The 25,416-nt window shown below is 36.6% G+C and overlaps 1 protein-coding gene across 1 annotated transcript in view; it reads left to right on the top strand.

Moving 5' to 3' along the window:
• Positions 1–1,224: 1,224 nt before the first annotated feature.
• The window catches only part of CWC27 (CWC27 spliceosome-associated protein homolog (S. cerevisiae)), a 288,670-nt gene continuing 264,478 nt past the window's right edge, over positions 1,225–25,416 (top strand). The window contains exons 1-6 of the mRNA XM_006899364.1: positions 1,225–1,318; positions 6,840–6,952; positions 11,470–11,613; positions 17,095–17,193; positions 17,809–17,912; positions 19,952–20,021. Of these exons, the coding sequence (XP_006899426.1) occupies positions 11,518–11,613; positions 17,095–17,193; positions 17,809–17,912; positions 19,952–20,021 (369 nt within the window). The 5' untranslated portion in view covers positions 1,225–1,318; positions 6,840–6,952; positions 11,470–11,517. The remainder of the gene's footprint in view (positions 1,319–6,839; positions 6,953–11,469; positions 11,614–17,094; positions 17,194–17,808; positions 17,913–19,951; positions 20,022–25,416) is intronic.

Consider the following 25,416-nt stretch of genomic DNA (forward strand, 5'->3'; position numbering starts at 1 on the left):
TAGATTACCCATCCTTCTCCCACTGAGCAACTGGTGGCCTCAACCTGGTGCCTTCTGGTTGCAGCACAGCTTCTTGCCAGTAGGCCACCAAAGCACCTCTACATTTAATACAGAAGGTGATTTTAAAGACGAGCCTTTTAGTAAATATATTGTTGTTATGTGCTTTCAAGTCACCTGTGACTCGTAGCAACCCTATGTACAACAGCCCTAAACCCTGCTCAGTCCTGTGCCAGCCTCATTGTCTCTGACACACTCACCCTCATTACACCAGTCACTGAATTAATCCACCTCATAGAGGGTCTTCCCCTCCTGCGCTGTCCCTCCACCCTCTCAAGCATGATGTCCCTCTCCAAGGACCAGTCCCTCCTTGCAGCATGTCCAAAATATGTCAGACAAAGCTTCAGAATCCTTGCCTCCAGGAGAAGCCTGGCTTCACCCTCTCTAGGACAAACCTGTTTGTTTTCTTAGCAGTCCATGGTATATTCAATCCAGCAACACATCTCAAAGGCATCAATATAAAAGCCAAAATTAGTTTAAAAATATGCTTTGTTCTTGTTGATTTCCTTCAAGTCGAGCACAACTTATAGCAACCCTATGAACAAAAGGTCTGAAGCCCCTCTACAACTATCAAGATTTATCAAAGTTCATAGAGTTTCTGGAGGCAGGTTGTTTATAAAGAAGGTGATTTTAAAGACAAGCCTTTTACTAAATTTAAAGGCCAAAATTAGTTTAAGAATATTGTTTGTAAATTGGAAATATGTGATTTTTAAAAAATGAGCAAGTAGTGTGTTAATATATAAAATGGTAATTATTTTAAATGGAAAATTGTTTTAATATGCCACAATTTCATCGGTTTGGTATTGTTTAATTTCTTAATTTGCAACCCCAGTTTTATTGGAAGGGATACAATAAGAAACATTCTTTTTTCTAATAAGTTTGACTTGTTGATTTTTAAATGAATGAAAGTTTTGTTTCTTTTTTCTGTGATTAAAATAGGAACATGTTTTTCCTCTTTAAATTCTGGATTTTTTAAAAAAAATATAAATGTATAATTTGCTGCATTGAATATTTTATATTTTATTGAGTATTACAACAAAAACCAGGTTAAGTTCTAATTTCTATTTTAAATTTAGTAAATGTTACATACTGGATAGCCCTTTAACTGATTATCAAGGAAAATGACAATTTAATATAACAAACAATGTACAATTCTTCCTACAGGTTTTATTGAAAACTACAGCTGGAGATATTGACATAGAGTTATGGTCAAAAGAAGCTCCTAAAGCTTGCAGAAATTTTATTCAACTTTGTTTGGAAGGTATTAATATTTTAGTTTTATTCAGTAGAATAAATTTTTATTAACTTAAAAAATAAACAACAGTATATTTTTTCCTTTTTATCACTGAAAACTGAGGTTAAATTTGTATGAGTAATATGATATTGAGTTATGTGTCAAGAAATGAAGAGAGGAAATGTGTTCTTCAAATAACTCTATATACTGTATGGTTTTAACAAAAAATATATCTCACCAAAGAATGTTTTGATCCTTTTTGGTCTCCTTTGCTAGCTAGCTTCTGCTTCTTTCATCCTGTAAAGAAGGAAATTCTAGTTCCCTATTTTCTTCACTTTTTTACGTTTTTTATGTTCATCTAAATTGTTATGTGCTGTTGAGTCACTTGTGACTCATAGCGACCCTATGTACAACAGCTCTGAACCCTATTCTAGCCTGAACCAACCTTATTGTCTCTGACATACCTCCATTAGCCCAGTCACTCAATCAATCCATCTCATCAAGTGTTTTCCTTTCTTATGTTGTTTTTCCACCCTTCCAAGCATGATGTCTCTCCTTGCAACATGCCCCAAATATGTCAAGTGAAGCTTCAGAATCCTTGCCTCCAAGGAGCAGCCTGGTTTCACCCTCTCTAGGGCTAACCTATTTGTTCTCCTGGCAGCCCATGGCATATTCTTTTCCAGTACCATAGCTCAAAGGCATCAATTCTTCTGTCGTCTCTAATCATCATCCAGGTTTCTAACGTATAGCAAGTAATTGCAAAGACTATGGCCTGGAACAGGCTCACCTACCTTAGTCTCCAGATTGACTTTATTACTCTTCAGTACTCTGGAGAGGACCCCACTGTCTTCCCTTTTTCCCTCCACTGAATAGCTGACTGCCAGTGCAATTCGTCTTTAATTGTTTGGCTCCTGGTACCAAGAGTGTAGATTGTGGAGCCAAGCAAACTAAATCTGTTAACAATCTCATTCTCTTACTGTCTATCATGTGCTGCCAGTTGGACCAGTGGTGAGAATCTTTGTTTTCTTGATGTTGAGCTTCAATCCATATTGAAGGCTGCAGTCCTTGACCTTGAAGCAAGTTCTTCAGTTCGTCCTCACTTTCAGCAAGCAGGGTTGTGTCATCTGCACAATGCAGATTATTAATGAGTCTTCCTCCAGTTTTGATGCCACATTCCTCCTCATAAAGCACAGCTTCCTGGATCATCTGTTCTGCATATAGTTTGAAAGAGTATGAAGATAGGACACATCTCTGGCACACACCCTTCCCAGTTTTGAACCATGCAGTGTTTCCTTGCTCTGTACTGATGACTGCCTCTTGGTCCAAGTATAGGTTTCACATAAGCACAATCAAGTGTTCTGGAATTCCCATTCTTCTCAGAGTTATCTACAGTTTGTGTGATCTACACAATCAAATGCTTTTACATAGTCAGTGAAACACAGATAGACACATTCCTCTGGTACTTTCTGCCTTTAACCAAGATCCATCTAACATTAGCTGTAATATCTACTACTATGTCTCTTCTAAACTCAGCCTGCACTTCTGGCAGTTCTCTGTTGAAAAGCTGTTCCAGTCATTTTTGGATCATTTTTAATTGTTCAATAATTTCCATACTCTGTCAGGTCACCTTTCTTTGAAATGGGAACAAATATGGCTCTCTTCTAGTCAGGTGATTATCCTCCAGATTTCTTGGCACAATTGGTGACTATTTTTTATTTTTCATCTAAATTACTATTTAGTACAAACAAGTTTGTCTTGGAGGAAGTGTAACTAGAGTATTCCTTAGAGGAAGGATGGTAAAACTTTGGGCATGTTGTCAGGAAGTATCAGTCTTTGAAAAAGGCGTTGTACTGGGAAAGGTGGAAGACCCTCACCAAGGTGGATTGACACAGTGACTGTAACAGTGGGCCTGAGTATATCATAAAGGATGATGATTGCACAGGACAAGGCAATGTTCAGATCTGTTGTTCGCATGGTCGCCGTTGTTGTGGCACCTAACAACAACAACATGACTGTTAAATTTAGAATTCTAGCCATTTCTTTCACTTCTTATTCCAATTTTATATTTCTACTTGTCTAGTATATAGATTATATTTTATATTTCAGCCAGTTCATTTCAGTTCCAACTGTCTGTTGCTATAGAGTAGATTCTGTAGATCTGTGCTCTGTAGAGTTTTCCACGTTTATGACCTTTTGGAAGCAAACCATCAGACCTTTTTCTACAGTGCCTCTAGGTAGGTTTAGATTACTAACCTTTTTTGTTAGTAGCCGAAAGGACTCCCAGTTCCAACTAAACTAGCCCCAGACCAAATTTAATCCATTTCTTCTCCAAGGTGCCTTGACTTTCACTTTCATGGCTGTGTTTACCTCTTACCTTGTCATTCTTTTTCACATTGTTAATCTCTGTACTTTCTTACTTCATTATTTGGGATTTTAATTTGTAGGTAGGTAGACTTTCTGGCTTTCTGATTTTGTTCTTTTTGCACTCATGACTTATTTTTAATTGACTATTATCTTTATTTCCTGAGCATCTATGAACTTTGATAAATGTCGATAGGTGTAGAGGGGCTTCAGAGCTTTTGCTCATAGGGTCGCTATGAGTCCTGCTTGACTTGAAGGCGGTAAATAACAACAGCAGCCATAAAGCCGTCCATCCAGCTTTCAGAGATATTACCAATACCGCTAATAGATTTTTTTTTTACATTTGAGACATACAGTGACTACTTTTTTAAAAAAAAAAAATTATAGCATAATATATCTGGTTTTCCCTTCAAAATAGTCTGTTAGGGAAATTAAACATTCCAAACATTTTTGGAGCTTCTTGTTGGCCTTTAGAGTACATTGCATATGGTTTTGAATGTCTCCAGTAGTGGCACATCATTGCCCTTTAAATTTGTATCTGTTTTAGAGATAGACAAGGTTATTCAAGGTATTAGGAAACAACGTTTTGGATTAGAAGTAGAATGTGAAAGAAAATCCAAAACAACCAGTAGTAGGACATATTGTGAAATCTCTCCAAAAGATCATTAGAGAAATATATATTACCTGGAGAATATTTAAGGAATAAAAAAGCATCTGAAAACTCCCTTCCCCAAAAAAATCTCAGAGAAAAGACATCTGCAAACACCATTATTAATAATTGCTCTGGCAGGCAGGAAGGAAATCGAGCCAGACAGGTAGTTCAGTCCGAGAATCCTCAAATAACTTAACAGAGGCCGAGAAACACAGGAGACAGAAAAGTCAGACTTGTTTCTGGAAAAAAGTTTTAAAGACTTAAAAGCTCAAATTTTACACAAGGGTAATGAAAATACTTAAACATTAGAAAATATGAATGGTAAATTACAATCTAGGACCAGGTGAATGAAAGAAACAGAAGACATCTGGATACAATATGACAAAAAGAAATGAGGTTTTTAAATTAAATAATGTTGAAATTCAATAACAACAAAAAGTTTTCTTTCCCTGTTTGTAAGAATAATCATCTAGGTGTACAGTTCAGTGACTTACAGTACATTGTACTAAGTGGTCTTTCTATCTAGTTCTAAACATTTTCACTTCAAAGGTAAATTTCATACCCAGAACACAGCCAGCTACCAATTGACGTTCTGTCTCTGTGGGTTTATCTACTCTGGGTATTTAATATATTTCACTTATGTTTTGAGGTTCATCCATGTTGTAGCATGTATCCATGCAGCTTTTTTTTATGGCTGAGTAATATTCCATTGTTTGGATATACTACATTTGGGTTATTTCTTCATCCCTTGATGGATATATAGATTGTTTCCAGCTCTTTACTATTGTGAACAGTGCTTCAGTGAACAAGCTTAAAAAATTAATTGTTTTTAATTATTTTGGGTATATACCAGTATTATTTTTTTGGTGCTTTTGATTTTCATTTTTCTACTCACTAGGAGTGGCATCCACTTCTAAACAACATGCTTCTGGAAACTCTATGAACTTTGAGAAACAACAATATTTATAGTAAGACTTCAAGCCTTTTGTTCCAGGGTTTCTGTGAGTCCTGCTTGACTCGACGGCAATCAACAATAATAACAAAGATGTTGAACCCTTCTTGTTGACAATGATTGCTACTTTCTGATGAAACTTTCTGAGTTAGTCAAACCCTAACTTTTGCCCTAGTACTACAACTAAATGTTTTGCTCATGATTTTCCATACTTCTGCCATGCCCAAGTTAACTTCTTCTGCCTCCATAAAGTCTTGATGTTTTGGGTTTCAGATAATAAGTACTATAGAAGAACATATATGATCTCACCTATATGGTCACACACTACAAATTATATTAAGATTATCATGTATTTTATTATTTATTTGAAATTTCTTTTGGAATGTGCCAAACATATAATCAAATAATTTTGTTATGTTGTAATTTGATATATGATTTATAAATTTTCTATGAGAAGAAAATTTATGTAGGAAATAAGGCATTCATCTTTACCAGACTTTCTCAACCTAAACACTATTGCTATTTGGAACCAATGATGCTTATTTGTGAAAGCTGTCCCATGCATTGTGGTATATTTAGCACTGTTCTTGGCCTCTATCTACTATATATCAGTACCATCTCTGATTTGTAATAACCAGAAATGTTTCCAAGCATTGACTAATGTTTCCTGTGATACAAAATCATCATCCTCTCTTTAATTGAGAACCTCTGAGCTATATTTTTGTTACTATGTGCTGTTAAGTCACCTGTGACTCATAGCACCCCTATGCACAATAGCTCTGAAGCTTGCCCTGTCCTGAGCCAGTCTCACTGACTCCAATATACCTACCTCTATTGTCCCATTTACCATATCAATACAGGCTCTTTCTCTATCTCTTTTTTTTTATATTATTTGTGTGTGTGCATGTACCGTCAAATCAGATCTGACTGGTACAGGAGGAGACTGTCCCTCCTTCCTCGGCAGAGCATCTGGTGGACTCGAACCGTGCGCCTCTGGGATTGCAGTGCAGCTTCCTGCCACTAAGCCACCATTGCTCCCCCGGTCTTTCTCTCTTGTGCTGTCCTTTCACTCTTCCAAGTATGATATTCTTCTCTAAGGACTGTTCCCTCCTGGCCAAATGCCCAAAATATATGAGATGGAACTTCAAAGTCATTCCTGCACATTTTATTCTATAACATTTATTACAATACTTTACATTGATCATCTGCTCATTCCATGATATCTTTTGCTATACCTGTGTCAGTAAATATTCATTATAGAGTAATAAATTTTTTATCCTCTCCATCCTTCTCCCTAGTAACCATTCTAGTAAGATTTTCTCTGTGCATAAACCTTTCCTTAGGTCTTTATAATAGTGGTCTTCTATATTTGTACTTTTGTGATTGGTACATTTTACTCTAGTATTTATTTTGAAACAATCCAGAGTGAGGGAATCCTGGATCAAAATAAAACGTAACAGTAACCATGGTTTATGCTATTACATGGTATAAAAAAATCTTGTGACTCTAGTGGTAATATCTCTATAACTATTATATAAAATAAGCTGCAAATGTTAATAATTGATTTAAAATTTTCTTTTCAGCTTACTATGACAACACCATTTTTCATAGAGTTGTACCTGGTTTTATAGTTCAAGGGGGAGATCCTACTGGCACAGGGACTGGTGGAGATTCTATCTATGGAGCCCCATTCAAGGTAAGGCTAAATTTTTATTAAATTATTTTAGTTCAACTTGTATTGCTTAACTGAAAAGGATTGAATTCTATAGGAAGGAAAAAGAATTTACAAAGGTACACACAGAATCAAATGCCTATCATATATTTAGTATTTTGCAAGAGCAACTTTTTATCTACCAATCACTTTTTTTAGTTGTTTTATGATAGAATTTTATAGCTCTGAATTCAGGTGACAATAAATGTGTTTGTGAGGAAAATGTGCAAGGGGGAAAAAAAGGATAATAAATAGTCCCGACATTAGAAACAAGATTGATCCTTGAATGTGTCTTTAAGAATTTTTACGTTAACTGGAATTAGAAGAGGTGTATAGTTTTTTCTTAACCTTATTTTTCTTGTTACATGCACCATCGAGGCAGAACTTACTCATAGTTAACCCTCCACTGGGTTTTTCAGAGACTGTAAATCTCCTGAAAAGATACTGCCCATTTTTCTTCCATGATCCTTATTTTAGTCTAAAAAAGAACTCCAGGCATTTTCAGAGATTTAAAAGATGCAGTATAGAAAGTGAGGGTTGATTGCAGTGACTGTTGTGAGTAGGGGTTGGTTCTCAAAGTAAGAGCAAATTTATCTAATATTAAAGGGTAAGTAGGAGTTGTTCATTATGACAAAGAAAAGATTGAAGCTGTCAATGGTTTCATCTTGCTTGAATCAGCAATCAAGACCCCTGGTACTAGAAGTCAGGAAATCAGGAGACGTGTTGCATGGGGCAAGTCAGCTGTCAGGAACCTCTCTAAAATACTGAAGAGCAATGATGTCAGTTTGAAGACCAAAGTGTGCCTGATTCAGGCCATGGACTTCTCAGTCACCTACTGTGCATCAGAGAGCTGGGCAAAGAATAAGTATGGTAGAAGAATAATTGGTGCTTTTGAGTTGTGGTACTGGAGAAGCATTCTGAATATCCCATGGACTGCAAAAGAGCAAACAAGTATGTCCTGGAAAGGGTATGGCCAGAGTGATTCTTGGAGGCAAGGATGATGAGGATTCACCTTTCATACTTTGGACCTGCAGCTAGGTGAGTTTATTCCTTGGAAAAGGACTTCATGCTTGGAAAGGTGGAGAGTCAGGGAAGGAGAAGAAAACCCCCAACTCGATGGATTGACACTGTGACTTCAGCAGTGAGCCCTAGTGTCTCAAAGATAATGAGAATGGCACAGGATAGGACAGGTTTCATGTTGGCTATTCACAGGGTTGCTATGATTTGTACTTCACTTGATGACATCTAACAATAATTTTCACTAATTTCATAGAGTATCCTTTCCTAGGTCATTGTGTGATTCTTGAAAAAATAAAAAAAAAAAAAAGAACCACGTGCTTTACTTTTCAGATAATTACCTTGGAAAATACTGAATGGCTACTTAAAAGTCTCAGATATTAGTGTGATACCATTTTTTATTTTACCAGAGTGAGATGTGGCATGATTTTAGCACCTCCATCTCGCAGAAAGCATTCCTTTATTCTATTTGATATAATAGAAGAACTTTATTGAAGGTTACTTCTAAACTTTGAATTTTTTTCAGTTTATTCAGTTATCTTTTTTTAATTAGGTAATTTTAATACACTATAATGCAAGTATTCAAGACAATTAGAATTATTTGACGGATCATTTAAGAATCATTTATTAAGGAAGAATAATTTTCTTTGTGAGAAGTGTTGGTTATATAACATATGGATAGAGACTCTCTTAAGAGACTTGTGTATATGTTATGTAGCTATTCAATACCATTAGGAAAAAAATTAACCCAGTTCTACCTAGTTAATTCCAAGTAACGGTGCCCCTGTAGGACAGACTAAAATTGACATAGAGGGATTCCACGTCTGAAATCTTTACAGAAGCAGACTCTGGGCATCTTCTTCCTTTGCGGTGGCTCATGGATTCAAGCTGCTAACATTTTTTTTCCTACAGGCCTAGTGTTAAACCCCTGCATTACCAATATCAAATAAACCTCCTTTGAAAACTGGCCCGTGGGAACAGTGTCAGTTCAGAGAATATTTTAAGATTATACAAAACACAGTAAAGTTACTTAATAAAATCATAGTAGAAAAGTTAGATTTAAAAGCAGGAAGAACACAGTTGTTCATGACAATTTGAATGGATGTGGGGAATGATAATTGAAGAGTCTCCAGTGGTTTCAGCGTGGTTTGCCTGGAAAAATAATGTTACTAGGTGCTATTGATGTAGTTCTGATTCAGAGCAACCCTCGGTGCAATATCACCATCCTCACAGTCACTGTGCTGCTTGGGCAAATTGGTGGCTTCTGTGTCATTTCATCTCTCGCCATGCACTTAGCCACTCCTGGTAATATGCCTGAAGTATGTGACATGAAGCCTTACCAGCCTTCTTTCTACAGAGTCTCTGGTTGCACATTTCCCAAGATGTATTTGTTTGGGGCAGTCCATGTTGTATTGTTGGGTGCCGCCTAGTCGATAGCAGCCCTAAGAACAACAGACCTGAATCCTGTCCTATGCCGTCCTCACTATCTCTGATATACCTGAGCCAATTGCTGCAGTCACCACGTTAATCCATCTTAATCTGGATCTTTCTCTCTTCCTTTGACCCTCAACCCTTCCAAGCGTAATATCCTTTTCCAAAGAATAGTCTCTTGTAGCAACATATCCGAAGTATGAGAGACAAAATTTTATCATTTTTGCCTTCAAAGAGAACTCTACAGCTTGCCTTCTTTTGACAACTGATATTGATTAGAATATCAATCTTTATGCATTCCATTGGGTTTTCACAACTTCCAATTTTCCTAGATTCATACATCATAACATTCCATAGTCTGATTTTTAGCACATGTTTGTAGTGATTTCTCTTCATTTTAACCCATTCCACATAAGCTAGTGAAGGGTCCTTTGTTACCTGAAAGCTTTACATCATCCATATCATTGAGGCAGACTCTACTCTGAGGAGACAGCTCTTCTCCGTAATTCAGTGCCTGTCAACCTGAAAGGGAGCTCTTGTGGCCTGGACCATAGCAAACTCATTTCCTAACCCAGAGGAAGTGCCTTTCTGACAGTTCAAATCCACTAGCTTTTAAAGAAGTTGAGAATTCTCTCTCCTGAGCATTTACAACCTTTGAAAACTCCCTAGAGGATTGGTTTTCACTTGATAGCACTGAGTTTGTGTTTCCTGAGTTTTCAACCTGAGGACCACAACTTTGGTTCTATATTTGATAGTGTTCCACAGCTATCCATAAAGTTTTCATTGGTTAATTATTTCAGAAACCAGTCTGTTCCTTATTCTTGGTTCTAGAAGTCCCCTGAAATCTGTCCATCATGGACAGGTGTTTCTGTGATGCTGGAAGGAAGCTATGGGACCATTATTTCAAATACTCTCAAGCTTTCCCATAGTGGTCATAGCGTCTGGACTAAAAATTCAAGGAAGCAGTATTGTCTGTTTACTTCTGAAATAATTGGCCAGTGAAAACCCACCATTCATCTTTATAGTTGTTGCCCTATGCTGGCTATGTGAAAATATAATAAATAGAAGGTCTTAAAACCTTAAAATCTGTGGTGTCAGAAACCCTACAAATTAGTTTTTCTAGCCACTTTGTTAGCCCCCATTTTGGGTGATAGTCTCCAGCTTTCTTAAATGTGAACACATCATCTTGCAAATCATCAGTCACTGTGGGACCAGTATAAGAGAGATAGCTTTCCACACTCTGAGAATCCCTGCAATGATGATGTTGGAGAGAAAGTAAAGAGACTGTGGCACTACTTTGAAATAAACCAGAGGAACCTTGGAGATTTGTTAAACTGAAACCTGAAAGAGCTGACTTGTAACTGCTCTGAGATAAAGTTTGCTGGATGCTTGAGGAAACCGGAAGTTTCTTGAATTTGTGCTGCTAAACTGAAACCTGGACTGTTGTTATCTGAGGATTTATGCCTTGATAATCTGGCTTAGGTTGTGAGATATTCTTTGCTTCCCCCTCTCTCCAACCTATTTCCCTAATGAGCTCCACAATTATGAGTTAAGTTTGTGAGTCTTACAACAAATTTTAAAATGAACCCAACAGTTGGTAGAAAAAAAAATGCAGAAACATGGGAAGTGGGGTGTCTGATTTTGTAGTTATTTTGGTACAGTAGATATTATTGATGGGACAGTTCCCCATTATGAAGAGGGTAGAAGTCAGATTTGGCCACTCTCATTCCACCTGCTCCGTTTGTAAAATCCCTTTGAGAGATGGGAGGATAGGGAAATAATTCTAGAAATTCATTCACCATTGTGTAAGCAGCTTTCCACAGAATCAGGAAAATAAGGATATTTAGAACATACAGAAGAGCTAGTGAGGTGAAGTGTTACAGCATGGAAGAGATAGTAAATATTAGATTTGATTATGCTTTAAATCATTAGAGAACTTTATTTTTTATTAAAAGTTGTTCAAGGCCTTGCTGGTAGGATGAACAACTGACGAAATATCAAGGATTTTACTCTAACTGGGGTCATTCACTAACCTTTTCTTTTTAATTCTTCAGGATGAATTTCATTCTCGGTTGCGTTTTAATCGGAGAGGACTGGTTGCCATGGCAAATGCTGGGCCTCATGATAATGGCAGCCAGTTTTTCTTTACACTGGGCCGTGCGGATGAACTTAACAATAAGCACACCATCTTTGGAAAGGTTTGTTTCCAGTAATCTTCACCCGTGTTTTGGTTTATTACATTATTGTATTAGCTTCTTTGATAAACATGATCATTTTTTATAAGGTCTGCTTTCATAAAACTATTCTTTACGGTACTATTTCTAAAAAATGATAGAATATATGTGTGTTATAATGGATTATCAGGGACCACATATATTCTCTTTTGTGTATTTAATAAGTCTTAGCTATGTCTCTGAAGTTTCTTTTTATATCTTAATGATATCAGCTACTATATCACAACAGTTATTTTCACTGACTTTGATCAGCAAGGGTAAAGAGTTTGCATATTAAGTTGTCTAAAGATATTTTACATGGAGTTTCATTGAACTCGGTCACTAAACTAATTTTCAGTCTTTTTGCCTCAGGAAACATGAAAATTATAATTATGTCCAAAACCTTCTAGAAGGGATTCTAATTCATTTGGTTTGGGGACATTGCTAAGTTGTTGTTTTTTTTAATGTCCCCAGCCATGGCACAATGCAGCTAAGGTTGAGAACTTTGAATTAAAACTGCTACTTGCTTTTATTGAGTCAATCAGGGTTTTGCCTAAAATCATTAACATTTAGAGTGAGTTAGTGAGTGTGTGTGTGTGTGTGTGTGTGTGTGTGTGTGTGTGTGTGTGAGAGAGAGAGAGAAATATTTGCGAATTTGTCTTTTGGCCAGCATGTTAACATTTAGTTCTGCAAGTATTCATACAAAATCAGATACATACAATCTGTACCTCCTACGATTTTGGTAGTAATGCTTCTAGTCAAATAAGTAAATTTTGGGGTGACAACACCAAATATAAGAGGGAGCAGGAATGGCATCCACTTCCTAAACAACATGCTTCCGGACACTATGAACTTTGATAAATGACCCTTGTTATAGAAAGGCTTCAGGCCTTTTATTCATGGGGTCTCTATTAGTGGTGCTTGACTCGATGGCATTCAACAGCTGTGTCATAAAGACGAACTTGAATTTACAGTTTTATGAAGACTCCTATATCGTAACATTTAATAGTTTGAAATTTGTTTCATAAATTATGAATTCTTTAAATACAAAGTAAAAGTTGTACTGACATTGACATTTTTTACTGGAAATAGTATTTTAAATGAAAACCCAAAACAAAGCAAATCAGTCCTGACTCGGTGACATCTAATGTTGCAGAGTAGAACTGTATTTCATGGGTTTTTCATTCTGGTCACATTTAAGGTCATAGCTTGCTGTTATGTCATAGAATGTCTTTTAAAATTTAAACAATTTTTGTAGAGAAGGACTTACTCTTCTCCCTTCTGTAAAAAAAAAACGTATTTATATATATATTTTTTTATATTTATATTATTTATTATATATATATTTAGTCAAGTCTAAATTATATGTGTGTGTGTGTGTGTGTGTGTGTGTGTGTGTGTATGGATAATTTAGACTTGACTAGTGTGTTAGCGCCCTCTGCTGGCTCAGTTAGACTATTTCCCCTCTATCCTAGGCAAAACTACGTTTTGTGATGATGGGAGGGTGAGGAATAAAATTAGCACTATTGGATATCCTTTATTGTTTAAAAATTCTTTAGAAATGTTGAAGAAATCCTATGATGCAATAATTTTTCTTAATACTTAACCTAGGCTAAGAAATGTGCACTGGTGCCATCTTCCTAGCTATTCTGCCACAGGCAATCTCTTATTATTTTAATGAGTGTATATTAAAATGGTTTAATTTTATATCCTTTTTTAAAAAACAATTCATATTATTTAATGAGAGCTCTGTTGACCTAGTACTAAGACGTTGTGCTGCAGTCCCAAAGGCACATGGTTTGAATTCACCAGAAGCTCCATGGGTGAAAGATGGGCAATCTATTTGGTTTACTGCTTATGAAAACCTGCTGGAGGGTCAGGTATGGGTCGAGTCTGACTGCATGGTATTCATTGAAGACGACAACAATAAAAACATTATATAACTTACACATTACAAAGTTTAACACTCTGGTTAGAAGTCAGAACGGGCATCACTATTGAACTTCTTTATCTTCTTTATGTATAGAAAGAGGCTGATGTCAGTACTTAGTTTTAAGACAGAGAGCTCTGGTGGCATACTCCATAGGGGAGTTGTGCTGCTAACCCAAAGGCTGTGTCTCTGGCGGTTCTAATCCACCAGTAGCTCCTCAGAAATAAGATGGACAGTCTTGTTCTGTGTTATTTATAGCCTAAGAAACCCAGTAGAGGGTCAACTGTGAATTGGTTCTGAAACGACAGTAGTGAATAAGTGAGTTTTTGTGTGTGAGGATCAAATAAAAGCTACAAAGCACTCACCAATCATTAACAGTTGTTTTTGTTATTCTGGGTGCTGCCTGTGACTCTGTGAACAACTGATCAGAACCTTATGTCTTTGTTTGGACAGTACAACTCCCTACCCACTAGACCACCAGAACTCCCAACTGTTAATTGGTTTGTTTTTAATTTGCTTAATCTACCCTTTTCTGGATCATAACAAGTTGTGGCTGACATTGAAAAGAATGGAAGTTCCAGAGCACTTACGTGTGCACATACAAAACCTATACCTGGACCAGGAGGTAGTGGTGCAAACAGTGGGGGGACGCTGCATGATTTAAAATTGAGAAGAGAATTCATCAGGGTTGTATTCTCTCTCCATACATGTTCAATCTATATGCAGAGCAAATTATTCAAGAGGCTGGCCTCTATGAAGAGGAATGTGGCATCAGGATTGGAGGGAGATTTATCAATAACCTGTGTTATACAGATGACACAACCTACTTACTAAAAGTGAGGAGGACTTGAAGCATATCAAGGAGTGTAACCTTCAGTAGGGATTGCATCTCAATGTCAAGAAAACAAAGATTCTTACCACTGAACTGATAGGCAACATCATAATGGATGGAGAAGAGATTGAAACTGTCAACAACTTCATCTTACTTGGATCTACAATTAACACCAATTGTACCAGCAGTCAGGAAATAAGGAGACGTATTGCATCAGGAGGAAAGAGGATGAAAGACACTCAAGTGTTGAGGACTCTCCTTCATAGGGTCACTATGGGTCGCCTGCGACTTGACGGCACAACAATAACATCAACATAGAGAGATCAGCTGGCCCACTGGACAGAAAGTGATGTACCAAGCCAAAGGCGGGTGACTTTTAATCCGCGGCGCTCGGGGCAGTCTTTCATTGTTTTTGTTCAGACATTCCTCTAGATCATATAGCCCTGTTGTACAAGTTGCCGTACAGCAGTAACTTATGGTTGCTGTGAGGCTGAACACTGTGACACTGATGCATCAAATGCATTAATGGTTGGTCATCCAATGTGGACAGAGACTGGAGTGGAGCTCCCCAATTAAAACAAGCTTGGAAGGAGGAGTGGCATCCACTTCCGTAATAGCTTGCGTCCGGAAACCCTATGAACCTGGAAAGAGGATGAAAGACACCCAAGCATTGAGGACTCTCCTTCGTAGGGATGCTATGGGTCGCCTGCGACTTGACAGCACTTAACAACAACAACGTTGCATTGGGAATTGGAAGGAGAATTGGCATCCACTTCTAAACAACATGCCTTTGGAAACTCCATGAACATTACAGAAACAACTGTAGTGCTACAACATTGTTCAGATCTTTTGTTTATAGGGTAACTATGAGTCATATTTGACTCAATGGCACCTAACAACAACATTGCACTGGGAAAGTCTGAAAGTTAGGGACTTATCCAGATTATTGAGGAGTTATGGTGTCATTTTGAGGACTGATTTGTGTCTGCTTCAGGCCATAGTCTTTTGATTACTTGTTATACATCTGAGAGCTGGACAATGAATAAGGATGGCAGAAGAAGAATTGATGCCTTTAACCTGTGGTGTTGGCAAACAACACTGAACATCCCATAGATCTTCAAAAGAACAAACAAATGTGTTTTGGAGAGAGTGCATTGCAGTCAGAGTGCTGTTTGGAGGCAAGAATGATGAGATTTCATCTCTCAAACTGTGGGCATGTTGCTAGGAGGGGCTATTCCTTGGAAAGGTCATGATGCTAGGAAGGGTGGAGGGTCTGCAAAGAAGAAGATCCTTGAGCAGGTGAGTTGACAAGGTGACTGCTGCAACAGGCTCCAGTGTGTCAGGGTGTATGAAGATGGCACAGGATAGGACAAAGTTCAGGTCTCTCTATATGTCATACTCAACTCGACGGCACCTAACAACTTTTCTGACATCTAAATTTTTTTATGATATTTGAAGAAAAGGTTATCATTCAGTAGGTGATGCCTTTAAAGAAAACTAATATTAAGTATATATTGAAATTTTAAAAAATTTATTGAATGCTTGAATTCCTTCCAGGTATGATTTTTTCACCCTTATTAAGCTGCTTAATTTGGATTCTTAAATTGATATGTTCTTGTAGAATGTTGTTGTTACGTGCCACTGAGTCACAATCAACTCATAGCTGATCCTCTGACAGGTTTTAAGAGGCAGTAAATCACACAAAGGAGATTGCCCATCCTTCTTCAGCAAAGCAGCTAGTGGATTTGAACTGTGTGTCTTTGAGATTGCAGCACAGTTTGCTTGTTTGTTTTATAGATATCTTTTTATTGTGATTTTAGTGCAAGTTTACAGAAATATTGGATTTTCATTCATTAATTGTTACACACTCTCCTCCCCAGCAGCACAGTTTCTTATCACTAGGCCCATGGAGCTCCCTACAATAATTTTCTCAAATTATTTTAACATTTCCCCCCTTTGTTTTAGGGAGCTCTGATGGCCTTTAGCTTTCTCTTTTTACTCTTGCTCCCTCCATTTATCAAATTATGCGACCTTATGATTTTTCCCTGCCCATCCTTACCCCTTTGCTCCCACCCTTCCACTCTTAAATCCTTATACGTGTTTTAGTAGTTTTCTGTTTCTACAATAATGATCTTATGAGATACCATCTCATACCAGTAGCAGTGGCAAAGTTTAACAGGATAATAAGCAATGAATGTTGGATACAATGCAGAGAGATACAAACTCTCATACACTGTTGGTGGGATTGTAATTTGTGCAACCACTCTGGAAGGTAGTTTGGCATTTCCTCAAAAAGCTGAACATAGAAATTACATATGGCCCAGCTTTATTCCACTTTTAGGCGTATACCCCAAGGAAGTTAGAACTGAGACAGAAATGGAGATTTATATAGGAATGTTCATAGCTACATTATTCACAATAATGCAACAACATAGAAACAACCAGATGTCCAAGCACATTTGAGTAGGTTAAGAAATTGTGGTATATTCACATGATGGAATACTATGCAGCACTAAGAAACAAAGATTTAAAAAATTACTACATAACGTAGGAGAGAGTGGAGAACATTTTGCTGAGTGAATGAACTCAGTTTCATAAGGACAAATACTGCCCTATTTTAAAACTCGTTTTTAATGTTCTTTTTATTTTTTTAATCAAGGAATGAGTTTAATGTTTGCAACTAAACTATTTTCTCTTGTCATAGGTGACAGGGGATACAGTATATAACATGCTGAGACTAACAGAAGTAGATATTGATGAGGATGAAAGACCACGTAATCCACACAAAATAAAAAATTGTGAGGTAGGAGCATGATCATGGTGCAGTGTTATATTTCAGTTGTCATTTATGAGCAATTGAGTATTGGGATATTTTAAACTGTTGAGTAAAGGTCTATTTAAACAAATTAACAATTCAGGTTTTTGTAATTTATTGAGGCACATTTCTGATTAGCATTTTGTTTTCTTAATTAAAGATGTTAAATTCAGAGATGAAACTTGCAATGATAATTCAGTCAATGACAATGCAAAATTACAGGAATTACATTTATTTGGCCCAGAAAATTACTTGATAGCTTATTTAAGAGTGATCTTTTATGGAGAAAGCCAGGTCTTTAAAAGTACTTGATTTAGAGTCAAAATACTTGAGTTAGTTTGTTGTCTTGTGCATCATTTAAATTTTCTTGATTATTTTTCCCTTTTGTAATATAATGCCAAAATATACCTTACATGTGATTTCCTGGGAGAATCTATGAAGAATATATGAATGGAAATACTTTATTAGATAAATATATATGTCACAGTACAAATAATGGTTACGGGAGGTAAATGTATACACTAATACAGTGCAGTTAAGACATTAATTTTTTATGAGATTTCAAAAAATTAAATGATACTTTTGAAACATTTTTTCCCATAGGTTTTGTTTAATCCTTTTGATGACATCATTCCGAGGGAAATTAAAAAGTTGAAAAAAGAAAAACCAGAGGATGAAGTAAAGAAATTAAAACCCAAAGGCACAAAGTAATCCTAGTAGAAAGTTTTCCTTCTACTTCTCATGCTGCACTGCTTTATTTCATTTATTTCCTTAAGTAATGAAAGTTTACCAATTAGGGGAAGGCTAGTTGGGATCAAGTGGATATCTGAGTTAAATGTTTTTTTCCTAAATAAATATCTTTTTACAGTTAAGAAAGTACATTTTAAGCTAAAGAAATATTTTCTCAGAAGTCCATAGGAAATTTGTGTTAAGAAGTAATCAAAGAAAAAAGAAATTAAAAAAAATTATCAAAAGTTCATATGAAATTGTGTTAAGTAATATTTTTATAACCATACTACCAACTGTTTCTGTAAATGAGTTAAAATATTGTGCTTTGTTTTTCATTTGTTTTAAATTAGTATATGCTCAGTATAAAGAATATGGAAAGCCAAATATATAAAGAATATTTTTAATAACTGCATGGTTGCATAGTTTATTTAACTTTTCATTCCTTTCTGTTACTATTCAAAATAACATTATGAATGTGTTTATAAATACAACTGTGTTGCTGTTTTGGAGCTCCTTATATACTAAAATTGAGTGTTTATTTTGGCTTATGTCCTTAGGGCACTTTTCCAAAATTAGAAACTTAAAAATAAGTTTCGATATTTTGTGGACATCATTTTTTTTTGCATTGTTAATTTTGTTTTTTGAGAATGAATATTACAGAATTAGAATTAACTTTTTTCCCTTCTACTGGATTAAAATACGTATTTGGGATTTTATTGTGCTTATTTCTCAATGTAATCTTGCTGAACCCATTTAATAACAGAAAGTTTAATCTTTCTGAACTTTAGTTTCCTCATCTTGTAAAATGGAAAATATAATAATTTATACCTTTTTTTAAGTACAAAACCTTTTTTATTTACTTCTGTTACAGTAATAATTTATACCTTTATGTAATTTTTTTCATAATTTATGAGGTTTGAGTGAAAAGTTTGTGAAAACACCCAGTAGAGTAGATGTTCAGTATGTATTAATTTCTTTCTTTGACCTCCTATAAGTAAATTAGGTTGCTTTTATAAAGCGTCTATTTGAAATCAGCAGCTACTCCGTGGGAAAAGATGAGCAGTATCCTCTTGTGTGATTTAAAGTCTCTGAAAACCTACTTAAGGGTCAGCTATGAGTCAGTCTGTCTCAATGACGTATAACAACAGCAACATATGTGATAGCTTTTATTCTTTGATTTATTTATATTGACCAATATATCCTATGGGTGAAAAGTTAGTGTTGAGGTAATATTGAAATATTTCATCACTGTGCTATCTTGACAATAGCTCTAAAGTTTGTGTTTTATTAAAAATGTATATAACAAGTATGTTTTAAGGATAGTGCAGTGATCATTGAGAGAATTTTAATTACTTGTCATTTATCTTGGAATTTTCTCCTTTATCCTGAAGTATGAAAGGAGAGAAATGTAGTTTTTCTTCCCATTGGCAATTTTTAAGTTAGGTTTTACTACTTAGATTTTTTAATCTGAAAATTTTGCCAAACTTGTTATTTTTAAATATTTATACATATTCTGGTAGATTAATAAATCACTTTATACTTTTAGTGCTCTGGGAGACATGCAATTTATTCCTCTGGAAATACTATGAACTTTGATACATGTTGAGGTTGTGGAGGGGCTTCAGGCCTTTTGTTCATAGGGTCGCTGTGAGTAGTGCTGGACTCAAAGGCAATCAACACAACAGCCACTTAGGATCACTTTTAAGAAATCTAAAAAATCTAGATTATTTCTGTCAATCTTAACATAGTACATTTTTGGTAGTGCTAGAAATGGATTTTTGGTCTTCTGCCTAGCAAATATGAAACATCTGTGGTCTAAGGTCAAAACCTTAATATTTAATGAAAATATAGATAGTATGTTTCTGATGATTTCTAGATGATACCATCTTTTGTTACATAGAATTTTTTATTTTTGTGGATTTTCTTCCTTTTTTTGAAAATAGCATAGTCATAAAATTGACTTTATTTTTCTAATTTCTTTAATTTTTTTCCCTTTACCATTTTTTTTTTTTACTAGAAATTTTAGTTTACTCTCATTTGGAGAGGAAGCTGAAGAAGAAGAGGAGGAAGTAAATCGAGTTAGTCAGGTAAAACTTTATTTTGTCAAGTGATCTGAAATATAAGGATGTCTCTGAGTAATTTTTATATCTCTTAGTATAATGTAGTAATTTTATTATCTTTGTAGAGAAATTTAATGTGTATTTGATCCTTTAATTGCCTTAATTTTAATTCACAAACCAATTCATTTTCCCACTTTCCCACAAAGCTTGTGATAACATAATCCAGGGGGTGAAACAAGACCAAGAATTCCTGCTTGTTTGAAAGTTTCAAATATGGCTATTTTTTAAAAGGAAAGGAAAAACCCACCAAGCTTAGTTCCTCTTCACGGAACAATGCTAAGGAGTGCAATGACTTTACAGAGACAAAAGATAGAATTACAAAGTCTAAGACCTGTCAAACAGAGCTTTGCAGGAACATACTGTACCCTCCCAACAGTCATAGTAATAGAAAATAGCTTATGCACGTGAGAAGAATAACACTCTATGTTCTTCTTACATATATGTGGAGAGGTACCTAAAGAAACCATGGAAATATATATGCAGTGGTGGTTCAGTGGTAGCATTCTTGCCTTCCATGAGGGAGACACAGGGCTTTTGGTTGTTTTTTTTTTTCTTTTTCTACTAGTTTATTTACATAGTACATTTAATATAGTATACACATGCATGTTTGTTCCCTAGTAAAATGAATCTGGCCTAATATTGGTAATTTCTGAGATAATTGACTTTCACAAAATTCTAGTTTTGTTTTTTAGTCAGAACAAGAATGCTTTTTTTAGTGGTTAAATAGTATGATTCAGATTTTAACTGCTATCTAATTGTTTTCTTAGCTAATAAAGAGTCAGAAACCAAAACTTTCTATTCATTTATTACTTCTACATTTTGTGCCTTTCCTTATGGGGGGGGGAAGAGCACATATCCTTGAACCTTTGCCTAGGGTGGAGGTCTGCTCAAAAGTGTGGCTTTAAAATCCCGCAGGGGGAGAGGGTGGTACTGCAGGCTGGGGCCTGGAACCTCCACTCTGGGAGTTTGGCTGCTAGCAAGCATCTTGATGGCAGTCCTGTCGGTCACAGAAGGGAAGATTTTGGGGTTGTATTTGATGTGTATTACTGCTCTTTCCCCCCAAGAGTTGGTGTCCTTGAGCCTTTACCCAGGGGTAGAGGTCTGCTCAAAGGGATGGCTTTAAAATCCCCTGTAGCCCTTAGGCCAAATTCAATAATTTTTGAATGAGTATTCCTTAAATGATACAGCAATATTTTATCTATTTGCTGAACTGAAACTTGGTGTTGCTGTGATGCTGCACACTGTTCCACAGTCTTGTCAGATACCACAGTGGTTACCCATTATGTACAATGTTTGGATGAACTTCCAGATTCATTTATGCTGGGAAGCAGGAGTGGCATCCACTTCCTAAACTAGGTACCTCTGGAAACGCTACAAACTCTATAAACTCTACAAATTCTCTAAACTCTATAAATGTACAGAAATTAGTTGTTAAATTAGAAATTAGTTAAAGAACAGAGTCTACACAGAAATGATGTTAGTTGTAGAACAGAATTCAGGTCTTTTGTGGAAAGCTTACTCTCAGTCATATTCAACTTGGCAACACTTAACCACTGCTAAATGAAACTACTGCTGTTATATCTGGAGGAACACTCTTCCACTTTATAGATCACTCTTTGTCAGTGTGCTGTATGAAGTAACCTGGGTTTGCTGAGATGCTGAACCTTGTACCATTGGGGTATCAAATATCATAATGGTTCCCCAATGTGGACAGTGTTTGGTGGAGCTCCTAGTTGTGAAACAGGTTTAGAAGCAGGAGTGGCATCCACTTCCTAAACCACATGCCTCTGGAAACTGGAAACTAAGAAATGACGACAGTTATGGAAAGGCATTATTGTTGTTGTTATGTGCTGTTGAGTCACTTGTGACTCATAGCGACCCTATGTATAAGAGCCCTAAACCCTGCTCTCTCCTGTGCCAACCTCACCATCTCTAACACACTTACTCCTACCACCCCAATCACAGAATCGATCCATCTTATTGAGTGTCTTCCTCTTCTTCACTGTCCCTTCACGCTCCCAAACATAATGTCCCTCTCCAAGGACTGGTCCCTCCTAGCAACATGACAAAGTACGTCAGATGAAGCTTCAGAAGCCTTGACTCCAAGGAGCAGCCTGGCTTCACCCTCTCCAGGACAAACCTGTTTGTTCTCCTAGCAGTCCATGGTATATTCAACACTCCTCTCCAGCACCATAGCTCAAAAGCATCAATTCTCTTTCTGTTATTCCTAGTCACTGTCCAGCTCTTCGATGCATAGCATACAATTGCAAAGACTATATTCTGGATCAGGCGCACCTTAGTCTCCAGCTTGATATTGTTGCTCTTTTAATACTCTGGAGAGGTCCCTGATAGCTGACTTTCCCAAAGCAATTCGTCTCTTGATTTCCTGGATGATGGTACCAAGAGTGTTAACTATGGACCCAAGCAAGCTAAAACTGTCAACAGTCTCAGTCTCTTCACCATCCATACAGATGCTGCCAATTGGTCCAGTGGTAATAGTGTTTATTTTCTTGATATTGAGGAGCTTTAATCCATATTGAAGATTGCAGTCCTTGACCCTCTGCATTAGGTCTTGTTTATAAAGTCAGTATTTGTCGTGATCGACTCGACGGCAATCAACAACAGGATCAACAATGTTGAAGAGAGCACTGGTGGCCTCGTGGCAAGAAAAGATGGCACACAGTTTGAACCCAGCAGCTGCTCCATGGGAGAAGGCTGGGCAGTCTCATTCTGTGCGATTCAATGCCTCTGAAAATCTGCCAAAGGGTCAACTGTGGGTCAGTTCTGACTCAATGGTACAAGTACACAGCAACAACAGTAGCATTGAAAACAACATGGAACAAAGCATATCATGACTGATATCAGATAAATCTTGGCTGAAAGCAGTAAAATAACAGAAAGATGTTACTTGTGTATTATTGACTATGCAAAGACATTTGACTATTAAGGCCAAGAAAGCAAATAGATATATCTTGGAGAGGATACAGCTGGATTGCTCTTTGGAGGCAAGAATGATGAGGCTTCACATACTTTGAGCATGTTGCTAGGTGGGGCTGTTCCTTGGAGAGGGACATGATGCTGGAAAGGGTGGAGGGTCAGCGAAGAAGACTAGGTGGATTGACATGGTGACTGCTGCAATGGGCTCTTGTGTGTCAGGAAGCCTGAGGATGGCACAGAATAGAACCAGGTTCAAGTCTTTTGTTCATGGGGTTGCTATGAGTTGTGCTCAAAAACTTGGCTTGACAACACCTAACAGCAACAGATTATAGATAGCTTTGTGAAAATTGGTGTTTTAGTTATCTAGTGCTGCTATAACAGAAATACCACAAATAGATCACTGTAACATAAATTTGTTCTTTTATAATTCCAAGTTACTACAAGTCTGAGATAAGTAAGAGTGAAGAATTTTCCTCTTTCAGCTCTTGAGGGAGGTCCTTGACTCCTTTCAACATCTATGGATCTTGTGTTCCTTAAGATTTATTTCTGTATATCTTAACCTTCAGCTAGGTTGAAGAGAGTCCCTCTTAAGTGCAAAGGACATGCTATGCTACTGTCTCATGTTCCTTGATTACAATGAAGTCTCACTCTCTTGTTAGATAAAAGGTATTGCTGGTCACACCCCAAAGAGGCTCCCTTTATCGAACTTATATGGGGTTTAATGTGTTGTCCCCCATCCTAATCTTTTTACAACTGATTTGCTTATGAAAAAATTGAGAATCAGGATATAACTTCCACATTACAACATACATAAAAGTACAGAATCATGCTCACCCAGTTAAATACCTATTTTAGGGAAACACAAGTATTTCATGACAAATGGGAACTATGTTGTTGTCGTTAGGTGCCATCTAGTTGTCTAGTTGTATAACAGCTCTGAAGCCTGCCCTGTCTTAAGCCAATCTCACTGACTCTGCCACAACTACCGCTGTTACCCGTTGCAGTATCAGTCCAGTTCATCCAGGGTCATTACTTTTAGCCCAAGGCCTTTTCCAGACTATCAGAGTGTTCTGGATAGTAGGCTGAGTAGCCTTAGAGAACAAAGCTACTAAAGACTTCCTGTCAATCCTTTTGTTGAAATGAAATCTCTATCCTAATATAAGCTTTTTTCACCCTTCTGAGATTAACATCATTGGGAAATCACCTTCCCCCCCCCATTCCTATCTGTGGCATATGTTAAATATTCAAAGCGTATCTTCCTCTGCTTCTTTGTGTAACACAAAGGAGAAAGAAATTTGTATACTTGTTACTAAATATTATTAATTACATATTCTCAGAGCAATTTGTGTTTGCGATAAGATTAAAATGTTTTAGGATACCATCACTAGTAGTGCTAACTCGTCCTTTAGTTTTCTCTTAAACCAGAGAAGTATTACAAACAGTAGGAAGACAAAGTTATTTGTCCTGCTGAGAAAATGAAACCCACTATCCATTTTCAAATGACCATTATAGCCATGGTATTGTGGCTATTTCATTTAACTGTGTGAGGAGGGAGGACCTGGGGGATGATATTATCATCAGTTGTTGATATCTGACTCTCAGATCTGTATTTCTAACCTAGTTTTCTCTAGATGCCTTGACATCTAGTTGAATTTTCTCCAGTAACCCACATTTTGGCTGAAGCTTAATTATTTTTTCTTCTCCAACTTCTCGCTGCTGTGTGATTTCAATGGTTTCAATATCCTCTAGAGCAGAACATTAAATTCAGTTATATTTTTAGTGCTTTTTCACTGCACCACCACTTAGTTGCTATGTTATAGCAACTTTTCATCCATAATATGTCTCAGATCTGTTCTTTTCATTGTGCTATGATTCTTTTTTCCTGTTTTGTGGTCTTGAGCCTGAGCTGCTGCATTAGCCACAATCTCCTTTTCCCTTTCTTTTCCTACAGTCCTAATTGCCTTAGTTTCCTTGAAGCATAGTTAAGATGTTGTCACTGCTCTCTGTTGTCGAGAAAATTAAGGCAAAATTTGTTGCACTGTTATTTTCAGTCTCTGCTATACCAGCTTTATTCTTAAACCTTTGTGTGAATTCTAACTCATAATGACCCAATAAAACAGAGTGATATGGCCCCACCAGATTTCTGAAGCTATAAATCTTAAGGAAAACCAGTTGTGTCATATTTATCCCCTGGAGCCGTTGGTGGGTTTGAATCACTGACCTTTTGGTTAGCAGCTTGCTTAACCCACTGTGTCAACAGGGCTATCCAGAAGAGAAAGGAAATCTAACCTGAATATTTGAAAAGTACAGGTATTAGCAAAAAAAAAAAGTGTATATATATTTTTTTTTCTATTATTATATTATTATACTGTAATATCCTGTATTTCACCACTGGGCCCATTGACAACACCATAATAGATGGAGA

The sequence above is a fragment of the Elephantulus edwardii genome, unplaced genomic scaffold (genome assembly GCF_000299155.1).
Source record: "Elephantulus edwardii isolate Elephantulus edwardi_28Jun2011 unplaced genomic scaffold, EleEdw1.0 scaffold00254, whole genome shotgun sequence".
In the NCBI taxonomy this organism is placed as follows: Eukaryota; Metazoa; Chordata; class Mammalia; order Macroscelidea; family Macroscelididae; genus Elephantulus; species Elephantulus edwardii.